Source organism: Amphiprion ocellaris, chromosome 6, assembly GCF_022539595.1.
Source record: "Amphiprion ocellaris isolate individual 3 ecotype Okinawa chromosome 6, ASM2253959v1, whole genome shotgun sequence".
Lineage (NCBI taxonomy): Eukaryota > Metazoa > Chordata > Actinopteri > Pomacentridae > Amphiprion > Amphiprion ocellaris.
Window position 1 is genome coordinate 28,713,401 of NC_072771.1, and position 27,537 is coordinate 28,740,937.

Consider the following 27,537-nt stretch of genomic DNA (forward strand, 5'->3'; position numbering starts at 1 on the left):
CAATGTACAGCACATTTCTCTGTCTGTGTGCGTTACCTGGCTCTTTTCTACTGAGGCGTTGTGTTTGTCACACATGGGGCTGATCTCCATGCCCCTCTCCCTTTCTCTGTCACCTTGGCTGAAAAACTCTTCCATGATCCGATCCGTCCACTGCCGGTAGAGCTGCAGAGGCTTGGTGGGGTTGCTCAGGTCTGCACAGTGCACCATGTTCTGGAGAACCTAAATACAACAAATATCAAGGTCTAAAACACAGTCCCATGCAGCTTGTTCCACAATAGAGTGTAGACTGACCCAGTAAATGATGCTACCACAATAAGAAGTGCAGAGAAATGCAGTTTATAGTACAGTCTAACCTGTATCCTGTCAGAGTAGTTGTCTAGCAGCAAGACACCAGAACTGGTGACCTTCTTGGTCTCCACCATTGTTTTCAGATCAGCCAATAGATTCATGTGCTTGGACATGTCTGTTGCTAGCACCTTGGAATGGAAATAATAAAGAAAACAGTGAATTTATTTCTGTGTAACATACACACAGCCTTCCACCTAAACTTTGTAGAAGACGTTAAGATTTCCACTTACGATGTCGATGACCATCTTTCGCAGTGATTGTCTTTGCTTTTTGGTCAGGTTTTGGAAGATGTCACAGTTCTCCTCTTGTAGAAGCTTGAAACCAACTGCTAGATGGTGGTTCTCCAACACTGACGAGTCATTGTACATCAATGCTAGCTCTGAATCTGCAGTGGAGACACAGTTGATCATTTTAGTTTGGGTCAAAAACACATCATGACAAATGCCCTGGAAAAACATGAAAACTTACAATACATATGCAAAAAGTGAATAAAGTGTTAATTAGACCCGGTAATGTCTGTCCACATTTAATGTGTTGCTGTACATGTATCAGCGTGCATTTCTTACTCAGTGGGAAGCAGAAGAAAGCAACAACTCGTTTTCCACTGAGAGGTTTCCCACTGTGGGTCATCTCAATGTCCTCTGGCAAGATTTAGATTTTCCATTAAGATGCATTAGTCTTGGCCGCAGTGGGACAGAGCAGCAGAGAGGACAAAGGGGATCCTGCTCTGTTGCTCTTTGTCTGACAGAAGATCAGCCTGGTGGCTCCTATCAAAGATGACTCACACTGCCTTTACTGCAGGGATTCCCCTTTTGGGCCTATGGGAAGCACTACACATTTTGTGTATGAGTCTGCGCAGTGTCTTTTCTGTCCTGATGCGATATTAGCAGCACTCTTATGCACCATTCATATTTGTAATGGTTTGGAAAATGGCTGTTGTAAAGGATACCCAGTGGATATCAACTCCATTTGTTTGTGTTTTCCTCTCAACTCCCAAATTAAGGTGATATTTGTGGCACCTCCAGCCATTAGCGAGTGACTCAGTTGAAGAGATAACAAGGGTTTAGTCTCTTGCTCGAGGACACGGTTACCAAACAACACCATGAACCGTGTAAGCTGGCTAAAAGCTCAGTTCACCTACTTTCACCATTACCCTTGGAGTCATGCAAAAAGTTTAGCTTTTGTTTTTCCAGGTTTTGAGAGAGCTTGTACATTGTAATTTCTGCCTTCACTTTGGAACTCTGTTGAGTTGTTGCTACAGCAATACAACATATAATTTACAAATAATAATGTGAAAAATGTAAAGAAAGCAAAATCTTGTCAGATTACCAACCTAACTGTAATGGCGTAGAGGCAGAAAATTCAAAGATGAATAGCTCACAAACAAAACTGTCAGCAACTGTTCTAGTTGCCACTCAACATAAATAAGAAAATATCATTTATTTTCTGTTTGTAGTTTAGGTGGTGCAACAACTGTTCTCACAGTTGCCTCACCATATACAACCTTAACCAGTCTTTAGGAGGATGTTTTCCGGAATGATGTTGTTTTACATGGAAAGGGCAGCATTGAGGACAATATTGATCACCTCTTTGAAGTGCTCTGCCTGGGAATCACATGTCGAAGCCCTCACACATGACTGAAAAAGCATGCTAATGAAGATGTGCATGCATGATAACGTGCATCTCTTTCAGCATGTGTGATCTGTATGCAAAGTAAGTATGTATCTGTATTTGGTTTATGGATGAAATATGGTTTATATGAGAAAAAATTAATTGTAATGCATAATGCCAGTTAGGTGTATGTGTGCATATGAATGAGGCAAAATCTAGCCTGTGCATGTTCCCACCTGGATCTCAGCCTGTGAGTGCATGTTTGAGTCTGTGAATATGCACTAATGAATGACACTGCTGAGCCACTGACATAGCTGCTAAGACGCTGCTGTTTTTAGACTCACTGGTGTTGATGAGGAACTGGTTCGAGACTCCAGGATGGTCCACGTCATGAATTGCACTGGCAAAGATGGCAGCTAGGATCTCAAGGTCTGTGAACACGGCCTGCAAGAAAGAACCGAGGACAGATTGGAGGAGCGCAGATATGGATGAGAGAACCAACTAGCTGGACAAAAACATCCTGTCAAATAAGAGCCATTGATTGGACTTTAAGCAGGAGTTTGATTGAAGGTGATTGTTAATGCGTGGGCTGTGTGTTTGTGAGTGTGTGTTTATGTCGGTGCAGGTGTGTTCATTTGCTTTTATGTATGCGCGCATGTGACTCACCTCGAGGGCAGGGGTGGATAGCAGCACGTGAGTTGACTGGGTGACGTCAGCAGCATGGATGTTGTTATGGTAGGCCACATCGCCATGATAATGGTCTTCTAAGGTCATCAGGTATGTTATAAAGGTGTCAAGTGGAATTTTAAAAGTTTTCAACAAGTCTCTCTCCTACAAATCAGAAATTTCAAGAGGAGGTTTTACAGTCAGGACAATTTTGGGATTCAACAAGCATTTATTTTGGAGTGAAAGAGCAAGACAGACACAGGAAGTGACCATCTTTACCTGGAATATCGTGTACATCATGACTGTCAGTGGCCGATTCCCAGAGAATTCTGAGATTTTAAAAACATTAAGGCCCCATTTATTCACATGCTCCAATTCCTAACAAAAGACAGAAACATGATCAATAACAAAGTCATTATTCACCAAGGTACATGAAGTGTGCACTTTATTTATGTGACTGTGTAACTTATTGAGGTTGTACGAACCTTAGCGAGTTCATCCTCGGTCTCGGTCTTGACTCCGAAGCGAGGGATATTGGAGTTTGTGAGGCTGGAGGAGTGTTGCAGCTTTTTCACCCCGCTGATCTGAGACATGGGCTTGTTCTTCTTCTCCTTCTCCTTCTGCGTCTGAGGGGATGGCATCTCCACTTCATGTTGCTTGTCTGGAGAACAGACGGAGAGTGAATGTAAAGATCCTCACTGTTCAGGCGGGAGTGAGATTTAAAAAAAAACCAAAACTAAACCAGTGAGTCCATCTTCTTGTGTCATCACTCACCCAGGAAGGTGCTGGAGATGAACTCAGACACCTGGTTCCCGGAGCGGCTCATCTCTGATAGGTGAGTCAGCTCCCTATTCAACATCCTCTTGAACTGGAAGAGAAGGACAAACACAGATGATGGGTTTAACGGTGTGTATTACTTGTTTTTACAGCTGGTACTCAGAGGCACCAAATACATATTTCAGCATATGATATTCAAGTGAAGGACAGAAGCTGAAAAAAACTGTTCAAGAGCCAGAATAACTGTACCAATTTGGCTACATTTGTTCTCTAAGCATGTTTGAGGCACCTACAGTGTGAGCTAAGTAAAAAACCTAAAACATAAAGAAATTAAATGATAGCTGCAGCTTTTTACTAACAGATATTGATATTTCCACATCACATAACAGAAGCTGTTCCCAGAATGTCACCTTTTCGTAAGCCACACAAGTAAACACACACATACACACACACACATACATGCACACACACACACACACACACAAGGTCAGAGTGTTACTGGCATGGCCAAAAGTAATCAGTAACCCAATTTCCAAGTTTCTTTCAATTTCAGTTCCGTTCTCACCCTGCCAGTCTGTCTTTCTCTCTGCCTCTCTTTTTTTCCCTTCTTCTTCACCCCTTTTTCATCTGCCCTTCCTTCTGCTGTACCTATCTGAAGTGGCAGACCCAAATTTAGCTCCAGCTTTTCATCTGAAGATCAAATTGATTGTCACAGCGAAGAATGATTGAAATTGGGGATTCTCCAAAGTGGACACAAAAAAGTGACACAGCAGAGTATGAAAGAAAAACCTTGTCTAATGATACTGGCTTTGGCCCCAACGCGTAACGGATATATATTCATTTATAATGCCAATCAACACTGATTACTTAAAACAAATCAGAACAAAAGGGCAAAGTGCTTACTCGCACAACTAAAGCCAATTGAAGAACACCCACGGGCAATCAATGGGTGGCTGTTTAAAAAGCAGACACAAAAGGCTAAGAGCCATCTGTAGTGCACTTTTGTTAGGCAATAAGAGCCAGTATGGAAGAAAAGCTATAAATACATATCAGGTAGAGCTTTTAATAGGAATGATAAATATGAAAAAAAAGGTCACAAGATAAAGTCACTGGAAAAAAAGAAACATTTTTTATTTTGTATGTAACTAAAGAAAAAAACAGAAACTCTATGTCAGAAAATACAGAGCTCACCTAAAAAAAAGAAATCTCTAAGCATTATTGTTTTATTCCATCTATTAGGAATGACTGGAAATGATGATCAAATACTTATAATTTACAGGTAGAGTGAAAATGTCTGTATTTTTAATCCAAAATCGCTTGAAATGTGACATTATGTGTTATGTATATATGATAATGTGTGCATTACATCCAGTCATGTCCACTCCTGTCTAACCAGGGTACAAGTACCATCACCTTTTCTCATCACAAACACATCAGCATGGATAATGGATCCAGAAATGTCGCACCTATGAAGCATCGTTTCACAGCCGGGATGTTGGCGAGGAGCTATATTTAGTACTTTCTCTTTGTGTCCATAAAACCCTGCATCCCAATCTGTCTCAAGGATAAACCAAAGCGCCAAAAACCCCACTTCCACTTCAGCAATCACTTTACAGGAGGTGTGGAATACATGAATATTTAATTAAGATGCACTAATATTTGAACACATCTTACCTTAATATATCCCCAGGACACAGAGAGCAGATAATTTGCTTCAGGCATTTTGACAAATCAAAAAAACAGATCCAGGAACAGAAACGCACAGTTTTATAGACCAGTATACTGTTCAGTTAATGAAAGCAGGAGTCGGCTAGTACAACACAAGCAGTCCGTGGTTCTCGTCAATAAAACACCTCAACCCGATGAGCCTCCAGAGCTTGGTTCCAGGAAATTCAGCTGTACAGAGTCCACAAATGAAGCCTCATGCTTCTGTCTAGAGATCATCCACATTATTGAGCCGATGCCCCGGAAAGCAGAGAGGAAAAGCAGATTCTGGGAGAGAAGCGACCGGAACGTGGTTCCCCAAAGATCCGATGAGAACATATTGTGACCACACACACACACACACACACACACACACACACACACACACAGTCAGATGCGTTGCTGAGGCTGTGAATAACTGATGATGGTGCGGATGCTTGGTTTATGCCAAAGCACCAGGACAGCAAAAATTTTTCAGGACTGACTGTCCGACTGCCTGCCTGCTTCATCTATGACACAAGCTCCCATGTGAAGTGGGCAGGTTGCTTCTCTCGTAGTGTCACGCAACAACAGCAAATCAGGGCCCACATCTGAAAGGAGTGTGAGCTCATCATCACCTCTGATTGGTTTGGATCGGAACAAGCTCCAGACTACCTGCTGTGTGATTGGCTGGTGCTGAAGTCAGTGGAAAATCTACCCCTTCCTTTTCCTTTAAGTCTTGCTGTGCAGCGGAATGTGATTTTGTGTGTACATATGTGTGTGCAGTAGATACAGTATGTGTTTTTGTGTATGCAACATGTATTCATACTGCACTCAGAAGTGTGTGTGTGCATGTACTGACTGACATAACCTTCTGTTCAGTGTGTGAAAACACAGGTTACCTCATCTGCCATGAAACACTATTGAAAAACTGAGGTCACCCTCCAGCCCAGTATTCATGGGAGGTGAGTCACAGCAACATCACTGATGAGATGATGTAAATACATAAAAAAAACACATTAGTTCTAGAGAAAGAAAGAGCGTCACCGTGATCTGAAGTGGGCTCAGTTGGACAGAAACTGAAAGCGCTGTGTCCACACAGGCTGCTGTGTGTGTCACTGCTTAAAAGGTTGTTGTTTTAGTTGAAAGGATCAAACCGTACTAAAGGGAGAATTACATTTTTTCCCCACTAAAAACAGTATGAAAGGTCGCCTAATAAATTCATGATAAATGAAATGAAATCGTGTAAATACAACTAATACTGATATTTCATGTCTTCAGCAGTCATTTCTAATGCTACTAATTTAATATTATGGAATCACCTGCCTTTTGTCAGATAGTCTCAGCAAGAGCTATGATTTACGGTTTCATATAACCACCTAAATAGAAAACAAAAGCAAAGTCAAATGACCAACAATATAATGCTAAAAATTAATTAATTACAGTAGAAGGGTTCTATCTAATAATAAAGCTTAAACATCTCCAAGGGGACTGAGCGAGGGCTGTTTGCGTTTCATTCTAATTAAAGCAAGCAGAGCACCTGAATCATGTCCTGCCGAGACTAATGATATGAGACATCTAAGGTTAAGTAATTATTAGATTGTTTCTTATAATTACAAGTATGGGTGGATACTGAACCTTGATACTTTGATAATGCTTGCTGGGAACAGGTTCAAATTTTACTATTGAATGTGGACATAGTGGAAATGTGTCACAAGCCGTTTGTTCCACAGAAAAGATACTCAGAATTGGTATTCCTAAATTTAGGAGTTTGAGATTATTTTAAAATAGTAAATCCTTTTAAGACAACATTTAAGATTTGGCTTATTTTGCCAAATGATAAAAAGCAAGTTTAGGCACCAGTACAAAAAAAAAATAAAAAAATCATTTCATTAAATCTGCACCTGTATGGAAAGTAAAAAAAAAGTCCAGCCCTCGTTACAAGATTTGAGGTAGTTTGGAGGTTTTGACAGTAAACATTTATAGAAATAACGTGAAATGATGATTGCAATAGGGAATTCTATTTAAATTAGAAACATAGAACGTAATGAAGTAGAATCACATTTAAAAACAACACTGACAAAACTTTCTACCTTGGGTTTAGAAGTTTCAGTTTAATAAAAATTATGACAAATCAGAAAATAACCTTACAGGTACCAATTTTAACGTAAAAATGCATCTGTGATTAAAAAAGAATGCTTTAAATTCTATACAAAAACAAAGCTTTATTATGTATATATATTACTGCATCTTGATCGGACACGACTTGTACAGTCCCTGAGCCCATCAATGATTCATTGAAAAGAAACCTGTCTGTGATTCTTCGTAAAAGAGGGTCTGCTTTGTCTTTTTCTTGGCGTGTGTGTGTGTGTGTGTGTGTGTGTGTGTGTGTGTGTGTTTGTAAACATACGTGTGCATGCATGAGTTGAGTTTCTGTGACGGCCCAGTGCTGACACGGATTGAGACGGGGACCAAGCCTGTCTCTGCTTACTTTACACCCCACCTCTACAGCCAGCCTGGCACTGAGAGCAATTTACAGCTACGCTGGAGCAGATGAGACCACCGACTAACTGAGATCCAGTAGCTTTGATTGACTCAAAGCCAAGCAGGCCAGCACACGCTCACCACACACACCAACACACACACAGCTTACTCCCAGCTGGAGCATATACACAGAAACCTCCCCCCCTCCATAGTCACACAAACTCCCTCTCACTTGTCACACACACACACACACACACAAAGCGATGGCTCAACCAAGAGGTGTGAACACAAAATATTGGGTAAAAATTGGAAAGTGTCACACCAAGCTTAGCTGTGACTTGTGTGTAATTTGTTCTTCGTCGGCGCGACCAAAAATATCCATTCCCTGCTGTATATAGTCCACAACACCTCCAGAGCTCTGCTGCATTTGTTTCTGTTGTCATATTCCACATTTATTCTCGCAGCAGACGCCCCCTCTCTGCAGAACACAGAGAGAGCAGGAGCAGCTACTGTTTTCAATGAATGTACTACTCACAGTGGGAAATAATTCTGCTGTCCATTCATGAGCTGCGCAAGACGTTGAGATGGAAATCCATGCATAGGAAGGCTTAAAATAGCTGAGCAGTAAAGATAAAGGGTGAGACATCACTACTATATATACTCTAGGACTAAAGGTTTGTGGGAAAACGTCTATCAGATCCATTGTGTACTCTACATTGCAACTTGCGAACTGCATTTCTTAATATTGTGATTTCAATTTATAATCGATTAGTTTTTCAGCCCTAATATATTTAATGCTAATATTAATAGTAAAATGCAAAGGCAAAAGGTACAAAAAACTAATTCAGCTACCGTTGAATGACTGACTGGCTAGGTAGCCCCATTTAGAAGATATCCTGGCTTTGAGGGAACAGCACTACATAGAAGAATATACTACAACTAAAAAGTACAAACAAAACCTGAGCAGATTTAAAGGGCTATAGAAGTTAGGTAGCAGTTTATCTGGATAATGCCTTAGTGAATAATAAAGATGATAGGACTAATAGAGAGTGCACCACAATGAAGTGAAATATTTGGCTTATGGATTGGATGTTGAGATGCTACATGTTATTCAGAAAAAGTGAGAGCCATAGTGGAGGTCTGTGTATGCCAGATCAGGTCATGTAGTTTTGCGATACTGTTGAACAAGCATAACTAATCTAGTGAGCCTGTTGCTCTCCCTTGCAATGAGCAACTGAAACACATTTCCTGGATGTAGGTGAAATATCAAAAGCATCGTTGCAGCCAGCTGAGGTGTTATAGTCCATTATTCTTCAGTAGAAGAAGAAACCTGTCAGGTATATAGCATCAGAGCAGTGCAGTCTAGTAAAGGAGAGAATAATCTGTGTCCTGTTTGAGCTGTTCTATTACAACGTTAAAGGGCTGCAAAAAATATGTTGTCATGTTAAGGACTTGTCAAATTAAATTGAATCCAAATTCAATCAGTGTTTGAAAATTGCAAAAGCCAGCTTAGTGTAAACAGTATTTGTGTCTGTAAGAGGGAGAATCTGAATCCTGAAACTGTTGTACTGGACATGTGGTAAGTGTAAAAACACTGCCACCTACAGTAGAACCTACAACAACCACAGAAATACATGTATATACACCGATCAGGTATAACATTATGACCAGCTGCCTAAAATTTGGGGGCCAAGTCAACACCTCAGACCCACTGTTGCTCCTCAAACCATTCCTGAACCAGTTTTGCTTTGTGGCACGGCCCATTATCCTGCTGAAAGAGCAAGAGGGAATACCGTTTCTATGGAAGGATGTACATGTTCAGCAAAAATGCCTAGGTAGGAGGTACGTGTCAAAGTAACATCCACATGGATGGCAGGACCCAAGGTTTCCTAGCAGAACATTCCCCAAAGCATCACACTGCCTCCTCTGGCTTGCCTTCTTCCCATAGTGCATCCTGGTGTCATGTGTTCCCCTGATAAGTGACACACACGCACCCAGCCATGTAAAAGAAAATGTGATTCATTAGACTAGACCTCCTTCTTCCATTGTTCCATGGTCCAGTTCTGATGCTCATGTACCCATGGTTGGCGCTTTCGGTGGTACACAGGAGTCAACATGTGCACCCTAACTAGTCTGCAGCTATGCAGCCCCGTATGCAACAAACTGTGATACTCTGTGTATTCTGACACCTTTCTAACAGACCCAGCATTGCCTTCTTCAGCAATTTGAGCAACAGTAGCTCATCTGTTGGATTGGACCACACGGGCCAGCTTTCTTTCCCCAGGTGCATCAGTGAGCCTTGGCCACACATGATCCTGTCACCGGTTCACCACTGTTCCTTCCTTGGACCACTTTTGATAGATACTGAGACCAGGAACACCTCACAAGAGCTGCAGTTTTGGAAATGCTCTGACCCAGACGTCTAGCCATCACAATTTGGCCATTGTCAAACTCACTCAAATCCTTACGCTTGCCTATTATTCTTGCTTCTAACACATCAACCTTGAGGACAAAATGTTCACTTGCTGCCTAATATATCCAACCCACTAACAGGTGGCATGATGAAGAGATAATCAGTGTCACTCACTTCACCCGTCAGTGGTCATAATGTTATGCCTGATTGGTGTAGATTCATATAGGAACAAAAGGCGTAGACTATATTATTTAGGCATCACTGGGCAAAAAAATCCACAATAACCTTTTGGCACATTATAATTTGAATGGTCTGAGATGAAGCTAGACATCACCACGCATGATTGGAGACTTCAGACAATTACAGGCCTTTATATCCAGATTGAGTGAGAGAACATAAATAACAACACACAGTCCACAGTGCAAATAGGACATGGAGGTGCAAAGATGTAAACATACAACTTTCATGTCTGAATCCCCTGTGACGCCACAAGTTATTACTCATTTTTTTGAACATTTAGAGTGTGTAAATAGAGAGGAAGGAACTGCAGGAGGAAGGTTATAAGTTCAAATTCTGATGTTTTTCTTGAGGTGCACAACCTTTGACCACCATTAACATCAGGCTGCAAAGAAAGCAGTCCAAACTTTTAAAGAAAGATTAAGTGAAATGAAAAAATATGCTTCTGGGGCAAAACAATATAGATTAGTAATCATGCTATGAGGATAGAGAACAACATTTACCCAGCTACTGGCCGGATGCCAGAGTCAAGGATCAACAGATCAGATACAGATACAGAGAGAAGTCTGAAGAGAGGTCTTGCCATCACAAAAACATAATCTTTCAGGTATAAATCCCATCTCAAATCCTTTGTTCCTCAAAGTTACCTCAGAAAACGTTCACACCTTGAAGAGGTACAAAGATCAAACTCGACTACTAGCACACACTGTTCCTAAAGCAGAGCCAGAGGAAGACCAGCTGCTGATTCCAGAAACATTTACACCCACACAAAGGGTGGAAATGTAACCACATCCTAAACTAGTACACCTTGATCAGAAGCCGGTGCAATAGTTATGTCAAGGAAGACGTATCATTCTCAAAGACTACGTCAGAATTCTGAATTTAGAGATGAAAAGGTATGGAATAGGTGTGCTCAGGGTGTATTTTGGCTACTGTGTGGATGTAGAACAACAACAATAGTGAACATGTGCTTAGGGGAAAACGGGTACATCACATTCTGTAGCCTAATGTTAACGGTAATCGAGCAACTTCGAGAATATTGACATTCAGAAGTGACATGCATTATTTTACCAGGTTATGCTAAAATCTGATCTTGGAATCATTACTGTGGGATGGAAAAGCAGGAAAAAAACTTATGCAGCTTTCACATGTAAAACAGTAACAGCTGTACATGGTGTCTGGGTGGTGATTTTTACAGAAATGTCTCTGGACATTAAATTCAGGAGAAATGAGGCGCTGATTTTGCTGTAACTTAATTCGATTTGCTTTTAAGGAATTCCATTTTACTGTTCTCTTCACTGATGAATTAAGGATTGTGCTGATTGCTGATAAATGAAAGTCTGCAGGCTACAGACACAAAGTAACGTCTATGTGTGGGAGATGTAGTGACTGTATAACCTGTGATGTATGTGTGTGCGTTGCTGGAGTGAGATAGCAGGGTGGTTGGGCCCGTGGCTGTTGCCATGACAACCAGAGATAGCTGTGCTGGTGAGCAACGGCGAGCCTGAACCCGCTAGTTTCTTTCCGTCTTTTCACTTTTAAATGAGGTGGATGCACAGGTCAGGCATGTGATCATGGCAACATCAGAGGTGAAACCTGTGCATTTGTGTAATTCCTTTGTCTGTCTGTCCTCCCTGCCTCTCCTCTTGGTCCGTCCCACCTCGTGTGACATCACAGTGTGTGACATCACCAGAGCCCAGAGCTGATCAGCATTCAGAGCGGCACAGCAGCCTCCCTACACACTCACACACACACTCACACTCACACACACACACACACACACACACACACACACACACACACACACACACACACACACACACACACACACACACACACACACACACACACACACACACACACACACACACACACTCTGGAGGCGACTGAGCATGCTCATACCAAAACTCCCTGCCTGCAGGACGATGCTATCACTAACATGCATGGAGAATACAATACAAACAGTCCACTCTGGGCTTTGATGGCTAAATGCTAAAAGATGCATTATAGCAGATAGTATAAAGAGCATCCAGGACAATCGAATATACCTGCAGAAGCACTGAGATCTTTAATCTCAAATAGTAAATACTATGGGTTGATAAATACAAGACAATTTAACAGAGGAACAGGGAGCGTCACACACATACAGGAGGTTTAGTTAATATTACACTACACGTTAGAATCATTGTGTTCGCGATAGTTTTTAAAGTTGTGCTGAACATCACTGCTGCTGAATGAATATATAGTATAGTATGATCCTTCAGAGGGAATGTACAATTTGCAATATAGTATGTCAGAGAAGGGTATATTTAACCCACACACACAAGATTTCTTTCTATTTCGACACTTCTTCATGAAGATGGACAAATGGACGTGCAAGCATGGTCTGATTAAGATATGGTGCAGTCTGAAGCAATTTTCCATCAAAAAGGACCTTTCTTTTTAGCTTGATCTGCCACAAATTAATTCTCAACCAGCAGCAAACTCTATACATGAATATCTGTAATAGTGCAACTTCCTGTTAAGTTTAACAGTTTGGTATGGTCCTACAGATCATCAAAGCTGCACTATATAGATCACACTCAAACCAAAATTTAACAGCTTATCTTGATAAGCAATAAAACATACCAAGGTGAATCATGGGTAACAGCTTCTGCTTAATTGAATAATAATACAGGCAGTGCATTCCAGCAATTGTGCATTTGAAGTCTAAATAAAAAAAACTAAAGCTGCATCAGTACTTCCAACAGATGCTGCCATGAGCCAAAGTTCTACAAGCTGTAGGAAAAACTTTTTAGATGTTCTTACCTTGTTAGAGGCCATCTCACTGACTGAGTGTCTCGTCTGCAGCGTCTCCAACTGGTCCAGGCACCAGTCCAGCTCCTCCAGGGTCTCAGTGGCCAGTTTCTGGTAGGCCTCCTCTGCAGGGGCAAGACAGGAGGGCAAGGGGTCAGTAAGGGCCCGCTTCAGAGGGCTAGTGGACGGTCCAGGCCCGGGGTCTCCCACCCCACAAACAGCTAAGCTGGGATACCCCGAGTAGACACATGGGTGACTCTTCATACTGGACAGGTGAGCCAGCTGTGAGGGCCTGGGAGCAGGGCCTTCTTGTCCTGTATCCTAACCCACAGATGAGCAATCACAGGTCAGCTGTAGCAAAGCTCACTGATTCCTTTAGAGAAAAAAAAGCCTCCAGTGCAGCTTTACAGTTCAAATCCTGTATTTGTCCTCTCAGGTTTAGGTCAGACACAATCCCCGGGAGCACAGATGTAGGTGACAGGTGGCAAACAGCCACCCCGAGTCAGTTCTGTGTGTCCAGATGTTTGTTAGCAATCAGGAGACCACAGCAGAGAATAAAGAGGTAGCCCGCAAAGCAAAGGGAGCAACAGTAGAAAAACAGAAATGTCACACAGACGGACTCATTCAGTATCATACATACACAGCACACTTAGTGATCTAGCTGGACAGGGTTCACTCTATCATTTATGAGAGAAGTACAATTCCAACCATGCAGCAAGATGAACAACAGTCTGCTTAGCAGGCCCATGTCTGCCATAGGAGGGATGGAGGGAAGACAGGGACAGTGGAAAGGAGGATCCAGTGAGAGGCTCAGAACCGGTCAACATCCATGTCAATACTGTCCAGCACGGAACAAACACCAGATTGTTCACAGCATCTTGACATGGTTAAAAAAAAATACAAAGACACCTCTCACACACACACGGACGCAAACACACACACACATGCACACACACGCACACTCACACCAGACGAAATGCTAACCATAACACATCATGATTTTGTCTCCTTTGCCTTTCTGCCAATAAAAACATCCATGGTATCCAGGAAGCAAAGGGTATAATCCAGTGGTGTGTGTGAGCTGGATAGTGTTTCCTATAGATGCTGTGAGTATAGGGGGTGGGCTGCTGTTGCTTCGGCGTCCCTGGTAGCCAAACGTGCTGCTCTCCCCAAGCTGTACCTAAAGCCTGAGAGGACTGCACTGTGGATGGGGAAGGGAGAGTGACAAAACATGGACTGGATTGATCGAGGAGAGGAGCTGAGACTGGGAGCTCCCTATACCGTGTGTGCATGCATGCTAATGTGTGTTGAGCATACAAATACAAGGAGACAGACAGGTAAACAAATGGCAAATGGAAAAGATGGCAACACTTTATCATCACGAGCTCTACATATCAGTATCGCAGTATCCTTTTCTTTTAATTTGAAACTGAAGATACGACTCTGAAAGTCAGCCTATGTTAACAGAAAATGTCACCTTGTCAGAAGCCAATTAATATTGATGCCTTGACTAATTTGGGAAAGCATAGGCTTTTAATGCTATGTGGTCTGTGATCTGAGAGGGGGTCACTTTAGCTGTAATTCAGTTATACAGACAGAGAAAACAGTGGCAGATTAAAACACAAAAGGACCAAATTTAATTACATGATACCATGTCAGCTTAGCATTTAGACTGTTTTAAAGCCTTTGGGGAAAAAAACTGCACAGTCTTCACTTTGACTTAAATAATAAAAACTGTCCTTTTCACCTGTCTTTCCATTTGGGACAAGTTATTTTTAAAAGTAAATAGTGGAAAGTTTGTGTATTTTTTTTAGCTCCTGAATATTTCACATTGATAATGCAGTTGGAGTTATTTATATTATTTGATTCTACACTATGTTTGGAAAAATGCACACCATTGTTGTTTCCATGCAAGTCTGTCTAGTGTACAAACCCGACTATCTGTAAACCTTTTGTGTCTCCTCATATTCTCAATAAAATCCCCCCCTCTCCTGCTTCATTGTCTTTGACAAATCTCCCCCTCCCTCCTTTCCTTTAGTCCCCTTCCTCTCCCACACTCTTCATTTCCTCCACTGATCATCCTTCCTCCTGCCTCCTTTGTCTCTTTTTTTGTCTCTCCCCTCTTTTCTTTCTCTAAGTCTCCTTGTCTCTCTCCCTGGTGTGGTGTCAGTGGCTGGGGTGCTACTCTTTCTGACAGCAACTGCACTGACGTCAATGACATTCTTCTCATGCTTAGTGCGACATCAGACACCGGCGCTCGGAGAGGCCACTCTGCTGCACAGACGCAGGGCTGCAGCCAAACTATGTACCGGAACAGCTTGACGGTGAAGTCGGACCGTGAGCGGGAAAAGATGAGAGGAGGAGTAGGAAGAGGGAAAGGAGGCAAGATGCAGAGTGGAGGAGAAAGGAGCCGATGCACTTATGCAGAAAAAACAAGAAAATGCCTAATGTCAACTACTTAATTAAAGCTGTTTATGTTATTTTATAATGCATCAGTACAAACTTAACAATGGTAGGGAGTAAATGCTTTTATTTAGCAACCACGATAGAATGCACTAATCTGTATGAATCATTTCACAACATAATAAAGCAGCAAATAATAATTATTTCCATTATCAATAGTTGCAAATGGACATCATAAAGTACTAGAGCTCATGTTGACGTTTTCCAATTGCTTATGTGTAATTGACAGTAAAGTATTACTCAGTTATACAAATATATTACGTTTACAATGTTATAAAAAAATAGAAAAGGGAGACTTTCTTAAATTAGAAATCCTGGTCCCAGTTATTGTTTTGGCTTTAAAGCATTACTAAAGTGTTACTATCCAAGTATATATATATTTTTTAATTCTATAATGCTTCAAATTCCTTTTTTTCAAAATTATGTTCAGTTTTACACTGACTGTAACAGACATTAAAAAGTTTTCGTTCTTCCATGAGAATAATATTAGAAAATATCCACCTTTCATCAGTCCACTGTGTGGCATATTGATATAGAAGAACTGCTTATCTCTCCAAAGCCCCATTAGTGGATGTTGGTTTGGTTTGAGTATACTGGATTGTAAATGTTGAAAGAAAATTATCTTGACTGAAATTTTGGAGCACGATTTGTCAAGAGTTTTTGCTCTTCCAGTCTGAAGTGGAATGATTATCAATCAGTGTGCCTCTGTTTAGCTTTAATTAGCATCTATTCTTATCCTTAATAACTAAAAGGTCACAGAACATTTAAATTCTTTAATTTACGCCACTCTAAAATAGTTTATGGCAACAATAAGACAATGTCAGATGACAGAAAAATGTAATCATGTACAGGTGAAAGGCACAGAAAGAAAAAGATAGAAAGACAAGCAGAAAAAGGGCAAAAAATGCTAAATGCAAACCCACTTTTCTTGACCAGCATCTTCTACTTGACTGATTTAATGAGGTTCTAAGTCCCTAGATTGTCTTTCTCTGCAAGATGACTTCTTGCAGCATTGATAAGCCTTTACATTACAAGTATCGGTCAATACTCTCAAATAATCATGCTCATTACTCACAGCTGGCACCAGTTTATGGCAGGGCCCATAATGGCCATCCGCCAGTATGATTGAACTCTAAATATAGTGCAATATCATCGGGTCCTCATATATAAGCAGGTTATACATCAGGAATGTGATTCTCAGGGAGAATGTTGGGCTGCAAAGGATCACAGAACTCATGGTTTGGATCAAATCAGAGGTTTTGGTATCAGGACACACACACAGACACACACCAGCAACTGCTTCTAACAAAATTATGTCCATGGAACCATCTAACTGCCAACTGGTTTGTATCTTGTCACAGAAACACTGCATCAAGATTTAGGGAATTATTTCTCACCGAGGTGGTGGGATGTTTTCACTGCAGTTCGTTTGTCTGTAAGCAGGTTTACGCAAAAATAATCAGGCCGAATTTCATGAAACTTAGTGGAGAGGTGGCCAATACGTACTGTGTAAATGCCCTTATAGTCACTTTTAAAAATAACAGCAGTAACACTGAAATTCTTAAGAAGTTAAACTTCACATTGTGATGGTTTAGGTTTGCAACTGATTCACAGTTCATGTTCTTGTTGAACCATGGGTGTAGACCTGCATGGATCATAGCTATGGTCTGTTAGACTACTACTAAAGATCTCTCTGAAATGGACAAAAAGCAAATTTGGATCATGAGTTCATATTTGTTCCACATTAAATAATTATTTTTCCAGCTTTTTTTTTTTTTAACTTACATGGATGCATGTATTAATGTGATTCTCTAAGTGTTTGTGTATGAACAGTCATGACAGTTTTGCTCTAAAACACACAGTGAAATTATTTATTAATGGTGGAGGTTATATTGTGTCTCCTGCAAACACCAGCTAGGTTACAGCCACTGATACTGCTAAAAAGAAATGTGACTGTCAAGGGCAAATCTATTCTAGCCAACTAATACTATCTCTGCCATGTCATCCTCACAACAAAAACACTGAAAGTAGGCCAGACAGGCTGTGCAGTAAAGGCTGTCTGCAGCACATCCGAATATCCAAGTCAAATAGGACTTGACTATATAGGACTATATATACATATATATACACACAACCTCTCAATCCATTATGAAGCAGTGGTATGTCTGCGGTTAAGGATGACAGCCCTGTGGCACAAAGCTGGTGCCTAATCAACCAAATTTGATTTGTGGAATACAAAGACAAAATGAAACCAAATGAAAGCAAACATTGAATAATTTTTCCACAAGTGAACCGCTTGTCTTGCCAAACTTCTGTAACTGCTACCAGCTATTCAAGAAACCACATTTTTGTCAGTAATATTCTTCTGTAGTAAACCAATTCTCTGCAGAATATGCTGTCCATATTTGCATTCTGACACTGTTGGATATTACGTTCATGTTCCTTGGCTCCCTGCACGGTATGTGTGTGTTTGCCAGTCCTTGATCATTACTATGCATCTTACAACATACAAAACATCACTATAACAACAACAGCATCCTCTATATTGATTTAGTCTGATATTACAAAAATAATTTAAAAAAAGCACGTACAACTACTGCAACCAATACTTTTTATGTTGTGAAACTACTTACTTTCAATTCTATTTTGCGTTTACCAGCTGTACACAGACAACTACAACATGCTGTTAACCATTAGTCTAAACTTTATTATGCTTTTAAGTGCTAAATGGGGGACTTTTAAAATCAAGTGTTCCCTTAAGTGTTCACTTCTACAATCCCAAATTCGACTCCTCACATTCAGTCACTCACAGACACAGCAGACACAAGTGATCATGTCACTCTTCCATCCACTGCCCACATACCTGTGAAGGTGGTCTTGGTGATAGGTGGTGGGTTACACATGGGTGATCTCCTGGCATGGGGGAAACAGACACACACTGAGACATTTCCTTCCCAAAAAAGGACAATCACTTATATATAGTTAAAGCTGTCCATGTGACTCTGCAGTAGGCAGCACCAGTTCCTTTCACTTAGCACTATAGCTAATGGTAACTAAGCAAATGATTGATACTGTTGTTGTAGTACTCAAAAGGAACAACAGAGGGCAAGCATAGCACAGAGCACTGGACACAGTTCAGGCAGGTGCAGGATGTCACTTCAAATCACTTAACAGAACATCTTAGTCATAAGGTGCTTGCGATCAAATGACGTTATATGCTAGTCACTACTCGAACTGTAAACAGATTCAATTTCAGTTTCAAGAAAACTTGAAAACTCTGGCAACTTACTTATTGGATGCTCTGTCTTGCTGAAGATTAGTTAATGCACCAAAGTTGTTTCGTACAGTTCTCAAGCTTGCAAGAACCTGAGGGTGGGTTATGATCGATCAGGACAGAATTCTTCAGTGTTCATCACATCATGACAATATAAAATATGAAGGCAATACAACAGAATTGGAACAGCTGCTTACCTGTGCAAATGGCGTTACAATCATATCGTCACCGTGACTGGAAGAAACAGAGGAAGTGAGGTTTATATTAAATGCACGTTTATCAAATAGCATGCTGACATTCATCAACGGAAGGGTACGCTCATGTTCTGCAAAGGTCAAAGGGTGGGAGAGGGGAGGGTCATTACATCAGATTCATTTCAGTGTCTCTAATGTGCTTCATCCTAATGACATGTTTACTCTATACATCACCTACCAGCTGAGGCCCTGCTGGACAATGTGTAACAGTTAGAGAAGAGTTTCAGGTTTCACCATGCAACGTGGAGGGATTTATGGGTGGACGTGGTTCAGGACATGTAAGGTAGTTGAGTGTATTCCATTTCCAGCATCTACCAAAACTTTCCCATAAATAGAACGCTGTAAAACACTCAAACTGTCTTCGCACCTGCTGTGCCGCTAACGTACCGTCACTCTTTCTCCATGTTCTTTTTCTCTTTTCCCACCACTGCTTTCCTGCCCAAAACTGCATCCCTTGGGACTTAAGCAACTCTTATTTCATATTTTTATTGACTTTTATCTATCCAGGGAATTGTCAGCTGGGCACGTTTCTGAACTGCCTACACTGATGGCTTCCAGTTTTTCATGCTGTTCCACACGTCGCTGGAGGTGGAGTTTAAGAGCCTTGCTTAAGGGTACCAGCAAGTGGACGTTGTGAAAGAAAAGAAAAAGCATTACTTAATCAACCAAGCTAAAAGAAATCCAGCCAGTAAACTTTGAGTCATAACCCTGCTGACTTCCCAGCTATGTGAACAGTGTCAACAGGTCCAGGTGTGTGTTAGTGTCACGGTGCCTCTTGAATGCTGCTCAGTCGTACAAGACCACATCTATGTCAGGCTACCAGCACGTGGGCTGACATGCCAGACACGAAAGTCAAAAGAGATGCAGGTTTGTCATGTGTTTCTTACACAAAACAAACAGAAGGTATTCAGAGTGAAGATGATGGAAAATATGTTCTGAGAGCGATGGAAAGAATCTTAACAGACAATGAAATAATGAATTAGATGAGGCTCTTTGTTTTTAGATTTCAATTTTCAGCGTTCCTGTACAGAATTTCTTCATGAGATATCTGGACCATTTCTGGATTAAAGGAGTCACCTGATGAAATATTTCACACGTCGGCTTGACTTGAAGCTGCATTAATTAGAATTTCATAAATACAGTTGCTACAGTTACTGCCAGCTATCTAAAGATTTTCTTGTGTATCCAATTCAGCAAGAATGAGACACATAGGTCTAATTAAAAGTAGCAACAATGGTTTTTAACATGGTAACTGGATACTGGATGTAAGTCAAGCATAGATAATTGGTTTTAATACTATGGAGCAAAAAGAAGCAGCAAAGGGGAAGTCTAAGGTTACTGTGAATGTTGTTATTCATCCTTTTGTGTATTTGTCTTTCTTTCAGGCAGGATCGAAATGCTATGTTTTCAATCAATATTTTTATTTCCTCTAGCACAAAGTGTACTGTACATGGAACTAGATAGCTACCTTTGTGTGGGAAATAAGGAATGGTGCTGTCAACATATACTCTGACCTAGAAGATGCCAGTTGATTTGTATGTTACTAACATATCTGTAGTGGGCTGTGTCACAGCTGCAAGGGAACGGGGGAGTTACTGTAACAAAAGACCAATGTTTAAACTAATTAACAATGTAACCAGACTGAAAGTAGCACACATATCTATCCTATTGTCCCCATTAGATATAAAATGCCAATTTGACATAATCTCAGATGCTGAACGCTTGTGGACAGTTTGTCACAGACCACTCTGTTTGTGCTACTGGTTATAGCTAAGAATAGATGTGACACCACACAATCAGCTGCTGGTCATGCAGACTTCCCACCAGGTCCAAAGCAATCAGTGTGGAAGCTTTAAGACCAGGTGCTATAAACATCCATGCGTGACACAGATTCAGAGAGGCAGAAAAAAAGACGAAAGTAGAACTGACCGCATTTGGCACAATAGGGAACATTTTGGTGCATTTTATGAGGGTTCAGGTGGAAGCAAAAGACATTAGACACTCACATGTCACTGGCAATGGAGGAGTTTCGGGACATAGATTTAGGTGAGAGGTCGTAGTCGCTGTCGGAGCGGTACAGGAACGACTCTCTCCGTTGGCTGTGGACAAAATTGGCCTGCAGGATGAGGCCTGAGCCCGGGCTGGCCATGGGATCCAGGGGGCTTCGACCTGATGATGTGCCATTGTCCACATCGAAACTGCAAATGGAAAGAGAGAAACATACAGTGATTAGCATCTGAAAATGTACAGCTGGTAGCATTTTGTTTGGTGTTATAAGCAGAGCAGATTTCTTAGTGCAGAACTGTGATTGTATTTGACAGGTCAAACAACATTTGTGAACATGCTGATGTCTATTGTTCTTTCAGTGGTGATGGAATTTTGTCAGAATCAGTTTCAATACACAATTTTTAAGTGCAATGTAGAAAATCTGACTGCCATCAGAAATGAATAAATTAGCTTTAAATAAAGTGGAGCCTGTGACAGATTTTATTACGCAGCTCACCTATCAATGCTTTAATAAATTGCAGGCTTTATGCAAACATTAATTACATGTTGGTGATCTTGATGCCCTTATTCAAATATTGACCAAAACCAAATGAATACCGTTTCCATTGCAACGCCATAGGCCCTTTTATGCATTATCTTATGTTGGTGTGAACTGGCTCCAGTGAAATTGACAGCTAAATGCCACGCCTACACTGTAGGAATATTGGCTCAATACTAGCCTCCACAGTTCTCATGTAGTGTCAGCTCATGTAAAACTCCTCATTGGTTTGAGCTAATAAAATCTGGCTGATTAGAGGCAGATTAATAGACACGTTTACAACAGTTACAACAAAAGCAGCAGTATTCAAAGCCAATTACGTACATACAACTACAAGCCATAAAAACAGAGCCTCGGGAAACACAACTGCTCTAATAATGGCAGTCACTCACAGCTGAAAGGCATCTCCAAACCAGTCACAATGAGCTCCTTAGTCTCCTGGGTGATTGTTCATCCAGGTGATGACTAATGCATATCACCAGGGATATCTGCCTCATCGCCAGGGCTACACCAAGCAATCCCATAATCCCATCTACTGTGGATGCTAAGGTCAGGGGGGGATTCCCCTCAGCACGATACGTAATACGCATGGGGATGACGTCCCCTTTGTCATCATCAACACCCTCCTCGCTATGGAAACAACCACACATTTAATCCAATATTGTCTACAGCGTAACATTAGTATGGGACATTCTGCTCACATTAGCATTTTCCTGTCGGTGTGTTTATGCATGAATATGCATGTGGAAGAGCAGAGAGTGCTCAAGAACAGAGTGAACATTGTGAGCGTACGTACATATATGTGTGCTTGTACAGCGTAGAAAGCACGTCCCAGGACCAAAGCATTTGTTGTCATTACACATTGAGAAATAACTATGCTATCAGCGCTCTGCCGCTTGTCTGTCTTCAGCTTCTGTGTTTTCTTCAGGGTATTTTACGTTCATAGCAACAGATGATTCACTGACTTAACAGGTGCAAGTTATTACGATTTGAATTCTCTGAACTCCAAAATCCACCGACAGACTTGAAAGACTAGATGTCTTGGGGAAAAAATGCCAAAATGCCACAGTTTGTCACAGCCGGAACTATAAAAACTGAAAGAATCATGTTATGTTCAACCTTCCGCCAATCACTTCAGTAATCATGTGTGTGCATTTTGGTTGGGAATATTTAACCAAATCTAAGCTAAAAATTGTGATTTTTTTATCAAAAGCACTTTATTCTACATGACTCATTTAGATATTCACCAAAAATATATAATTTGCTCTTACTGGATTCTGTGAAAATACAAAAAACTCTGCATTCCTGCACAACACTAACACTATTAGTGTCTCAACTGTGATGAGCACTGACATGACAAAAATTATTTTTTGACTGAACTGAGTAAAATATCCACAGCATATAGAGTCACCATATATTTTCTAGTATTAGTAACACCTGGGGAAAATGTTGCACATGTTGATTCGAGGCTCTTTCAATTTAAAAAAAAAAAAAATCATCCAAGAAATTCATTATATTTGCGTTATCCTGCATAAAATACATTTTTAGGTTCTGTCTATTTCTAGCCATGGTTGGGCTGTTTTCACAGAGGTGCACGACTTTATATTAAAGTTAGCCCGCAGTGAGTAAAAATATGACAGGAGCAAAAACAGAGTAGAAGTTGCTTGGTGGTTGGAGGTTTAAATAGTGTTTAGCAAGTTTAGTTTCTGGATGCGTGAGGAGAAAGAAGTCATTATGCTGACTCTTCCTCCCCCTGGGCGATATCGCTGACACAGTCCAAGTCTCAGTCTTACACCCCGAGCTACAACCATGTATTATGGATGTGCTCTTTCTCTCCCACCTTCTTTCCCATCCATGTGTTCTAATCAGCGTGTCAATAATATTCATTTAATGCACAGTATATGGATTGCATACAAGGGTATAGTAAGGACCAAAATAAAGCAATAGACCAAATTAAATAGATGACTTACTGAAGTACAAATACCTGAAAAAAGGAGTCTAAATTCTATAGTATCTCAAGCAGTCAGAAACAAGAAGTTATCTTTGTGTATCTTAATGTCCCAACAGCCACAATGATATACAGGACATGCCAGGCATACTTTCCACAACAATAAAATGGCTAAACGAGGCGCTATCTCTCTGCGATCTCTCTGAGTATCAGCAGCTAAGTGAGTGTTAGCTTTGGTTGTGGAATGGGATAGTTTGGCTGTCTGCCTGACACATGGAGGAAAGGGCAACTGTATTGTCCTCGTCTCCTTCTCTAACTAGTCCTCACACAAACACACACTGACACATAGTGGAGGTAATGTGTGGGTCATCGCAATGACTCCAGAAACTCTTCTCCACAGTCGCAAATTGTCCAGTATTTCACATATCACCCCAATCTTTGTCCCCAACACCTCTCATTCTGTCTTTCTATATTTAGTGCCAGATCAGAAGTAAGTCACTCTTACCCACAGTCTCACAAACAACCCCCTAATCCACACCCTCTTATCACATCAAATGACTCCTCTGTTTTCTTTTACTGCAGGTGTGAAAGCAAAGTTGCTTAAGTTGGAATTCAACGCACAGTTCAGTCCGTTCTCCAGCTGTTCTGTGCAGTGAGTGCAAATGGGTGTGTGTATTGTAGGTGCGAACAACACACAGACAAAGATGACAAACAGAAAGACAGTGAAGTGTCGAAACAACACTGAGGATATGTTGAACGACTGATTCATTATCACGCTCACTCTGACGTCACGGCTTACACTGATTCTCACCTAAACATCTGCCACGTAATTCCAGTCTCAGTGTGTGTAGTGTCATTCCATAGACACACCCTCTCTGGGAATGACACAAATGCTCTTTGTATCTAGTAATGCAACACCACTGACATCACAGGGGGGAATGCCTGGCTTTTTTCCCACTCAAATACATTGCAGCAGAAGTACAGGAAAATGAACAACAACAAAAAAAAAAAACTTTCAACACCCTTATGACTATGTTGTGAGGATCAACAACAAAGCACGAATGCAACTCACAAGACGACTACAGTCAAAATGGGGCAGTAAATCCAGCATTACTGAAAGGTCAAGACGAAAAGTTTACCCAAAAAGGGAGTGATCCAGAACGGGGATATAACTGGCGAGGAAATAAATATTTGATCTGCAAACAGTTGCCTGATGACGGAGAGCTCTTTCATGGTGCTCCAGATATTACATCTGCTGAGCATCAGATGTGTAACCCTTGTCCTTGTTCGACACAAAAAAGCTGAAAGTCACACACACCACCGATTCCTTCGATTTTTCTAGGTCAGGATTATGGGGGAGTGGATAGTAAATAATGGAGTCCAGGCCGGTTTTATATCATTTAGCTTTCCGTATTTCTGCAGGGCCATGACGGTTAACTTCAAAAAAAGAAAAGACAACAGTGAAATCTTTACATTTCACACGCCAAATATGAGTACTCGATGACTACTGCTGACTTTTTTGTGTTAGAGGAACAAACTACACAGAATTTACACTCATGTTTAACATCTGTGCGTATGATCATGACTCAAAATTACCTCTGACCACAACAGCTTTTAAAATTATGAGCCAACTACAGTTGTCATAGCAGCCTCCCTTAAGAAACTCAATTATTTTTTTCATTATTTTGATGCATTATTCAAAACATAACATACACAACTTACTTTGCTTCAGACACATAAATAAACTGCATGTCATTAATCAAATTTCCATAATGTTACAGAAATGATTTCACTTAACACTGTAAAACATGAGAAAACCCAATTTAATGCAATTACAGAAACCTAACTACCTCTTGTTGTTAACTTGATAATGTCAGTCATCATAATTTATTTTTACATGTGTTTTGGTGGGTGAAAATTACCCAGAAATGTTAATTCTGAGCTCTGCATTAATACCATAAGGATAGAAGGTGTCATTTTCATACAGAACTGTGAAACAATCTGGGATAAACTATTGACTTTGGGCTACAAACTTCAACAAATACTCTTGACTTTATTCAAATTCCAGGCGGAAATGAAGGTGGCGTTCAGGAGAACACTTTCCCACAGAAATAGAGATTCATGCCTGAATTTGGGTTGCAGTCAAAAAGATTGTTGTTGAAGACTTATCCAATTCACTGAAACTCCGCATTGTTACATTCAAATACAGGCAACAAAGTTGTGAGGGCACAGAAACGGATGAGTAGTAGCTGCTGTGACTTTCTACTGTAGGACGCTGCTGGGTCACACACATGCCTGAGGACACTGCACAGCTCTTTTATCCTCTCTGTGTGCATCTGACTCTCCATTTCTGTCTCCATCTATTCCCTTACTCTCCATCCATCTGTCTGTCTGCCTCTCTCTCTCTCACACACTCACACAAACACACACAACAACATAGATCACTGACTCATTTATTTTCATCCCTGGGTCACTTGAGCAATTATAAACACTGCAGGAGTTGACGTGACCGAGCTGTGAAAAGACACACTTTAGAAAGAGGTCAGTGCACAAGTGTCACTGACAAATAACAAGCTGAGACGAGGATAGTGAGGCTAAAATATCCAACAGCACTGGACACAATATGAAACACAAACATGATGTGTGTGTCTGTTGTGAAGTAGCTGAGTTCATATGCAGAATGAGTTAAAAAAAAAAAAAATCAAATGCAAGAAGTTGAATTGTTTCTCAAACTGGAATACAACCAAGGCCATATTTACCAAGATGTCTCCAAAACTGGAGATAAGTTTGGAAAATGTGGAGTAGTGTTGATGTGAACAGAGCTGCATGTTGACGCAAACGAGAGGGAAGACGACACTCAATTTATTTTAGAAAGCTGTGAGGACACAGAGGGCAGTGGAGGAAGGACAAGGAGACACATGTCAGACCTGTATGTGTGTCAGCATTCAAGTGTATGTATTTATAAAGATTGAGAGGAGTGTGATCCTGCATTCATGTAGGAGTGAGGCATGTGATCCTGACGCATGCGACGACCTTGGCCCTGTTCTAAATGCAAACCAGAAACCTGTGCCTTAAGAAAGGAAGGAAGGGAGAAAAGGTATATCGCACACAGATGGAGAAGCAGGCACACATGACAAATACGGTGCAGACATACGCTGTATAACAGAAAGGCTATGGTGATTTACCGACCATGTCTGCTTGATGTGTTTAGCAACTGTGGTAGAATATTAGAGACAATATCACCTACTTGATGTGAAAATGTAATTTCAAATAACAATGATGAATCCCATCAGAGACAAGAGTGAAAACTGGACTGTGCTGTCATGATGACTTGTGAACAAAATCTGTTGTCAGGTCAAAGATATTTAAACCACCACCTACAGAACAACTGATAAAACATAGTGTCATTATTCTGGATAAGCATGATGTGATGTGATGGAAGGCAGACACTATCATGTCCTCAGACTCACAAGATCTAAGATAAATTTGTTTGTATCTCAAATTATTTCCCACTCTGTGACCTCAGTTGGAACATAACTATGTAGATGATAAGTAGAGATTGTGTCTGACTCTTAGTGTTAACTTTTTTAGTTTCTGTGAAAGCATCTTGTGCATCTTCTTGTGCTACGACAACATTAAATACATATGCTAGGACATGTTTGGCATATTTCTGCGAAATGCAAAACAGTCATAGAAAAGCATGACTAAATTCCTTGGTACTACAAACGTGTAGAAATATTTGTGCTGTGTGTTAAGGTAAATGGAAAATCAGCCAAAAAAAGCCAAAAGATATCATAAAGTTTCAAACAATACCCCCAGCTCTGGAAAGGATAACAAAACTGTATCACTTTACCATAATGAAGGCTTTAATGTCAGATAATGATATTTAAGTTGCCACAACAGTAACAAAAGAGCTCTGAGTGTAGTAAAGGGAACAGGAGCCTCTGTAACTACAAATTGTAATTTTATTTTATACACTGCTACATTTTCTAGGGATTCAAATGAGAAACTTTCCCTGTATATCTATCCAGACTAGAG

At 40.7% G+C, this 27,537-nt stretch overlaps 1 protein-coding gene across 7 annotated transcripts in view; it reads right to left on the reverse strand.

Annotated features, from left to right (window-relative positions):
* The window catches only part of pde4d (phosphodiesterase 4D, cAMP-specific), a 193,660-nt gene that overhangs the window by 3,969 nt on the left and 162,154 nt on the right, over positions 1–27,537 (reverse strand). For 6 of the 7 annotated variants that reach the window (XM_035943275.2, XM_035943274.2, XM_023299081.3 and 3 more), the window contains 13 exons: positions 21,013–21,204; positions 18,950–18,986; positions 18,768–18,844; positions 18,342–18,391; positions 13,028–13,140; positions 3,400–3,493; positions 3,111–3,286; positions 2,905–3,003; positions 2,626–2,790; positions 2,304–2,403; positions 579–733; positions 354–476; positions 37–219 (listed from right to left, as the gene is read on the reverse strand). In XM_035943275.2, the coding sequence (XP_035799168.2) occupies positions 37–219; positions 354–476; positions 579–733; positions 2,304–2,403; positions 2,626–2,790; positions 2,905–3,003; positions 3,111–3,286; positions 3,400–3,493; positions 13,028–13,140; positions 18,342–18,391; positions 18,768–18,844; positions 18,950–18,986; positions 21,013–21,204 (1,564 nt within the window). Of the gene's footprint in view, positions 1–36; positions 220–353; positions 477–578; positions 734–2,303; positions 2,404–2,625; positions 2,791–2,904; positions 3,004–3,110; positions 3,287–3,399; positions 3,494–5,076; positions 5,423–13,027; positions 13,141–18,341; positions 18,392–18,767; positions 18,845–18,949; positions 18,987–21,012; positions 21,205–27,537 lie in introns of those variants that run through there. The other variant, XM_055011398.1, reaches the window with a different exon arrangement.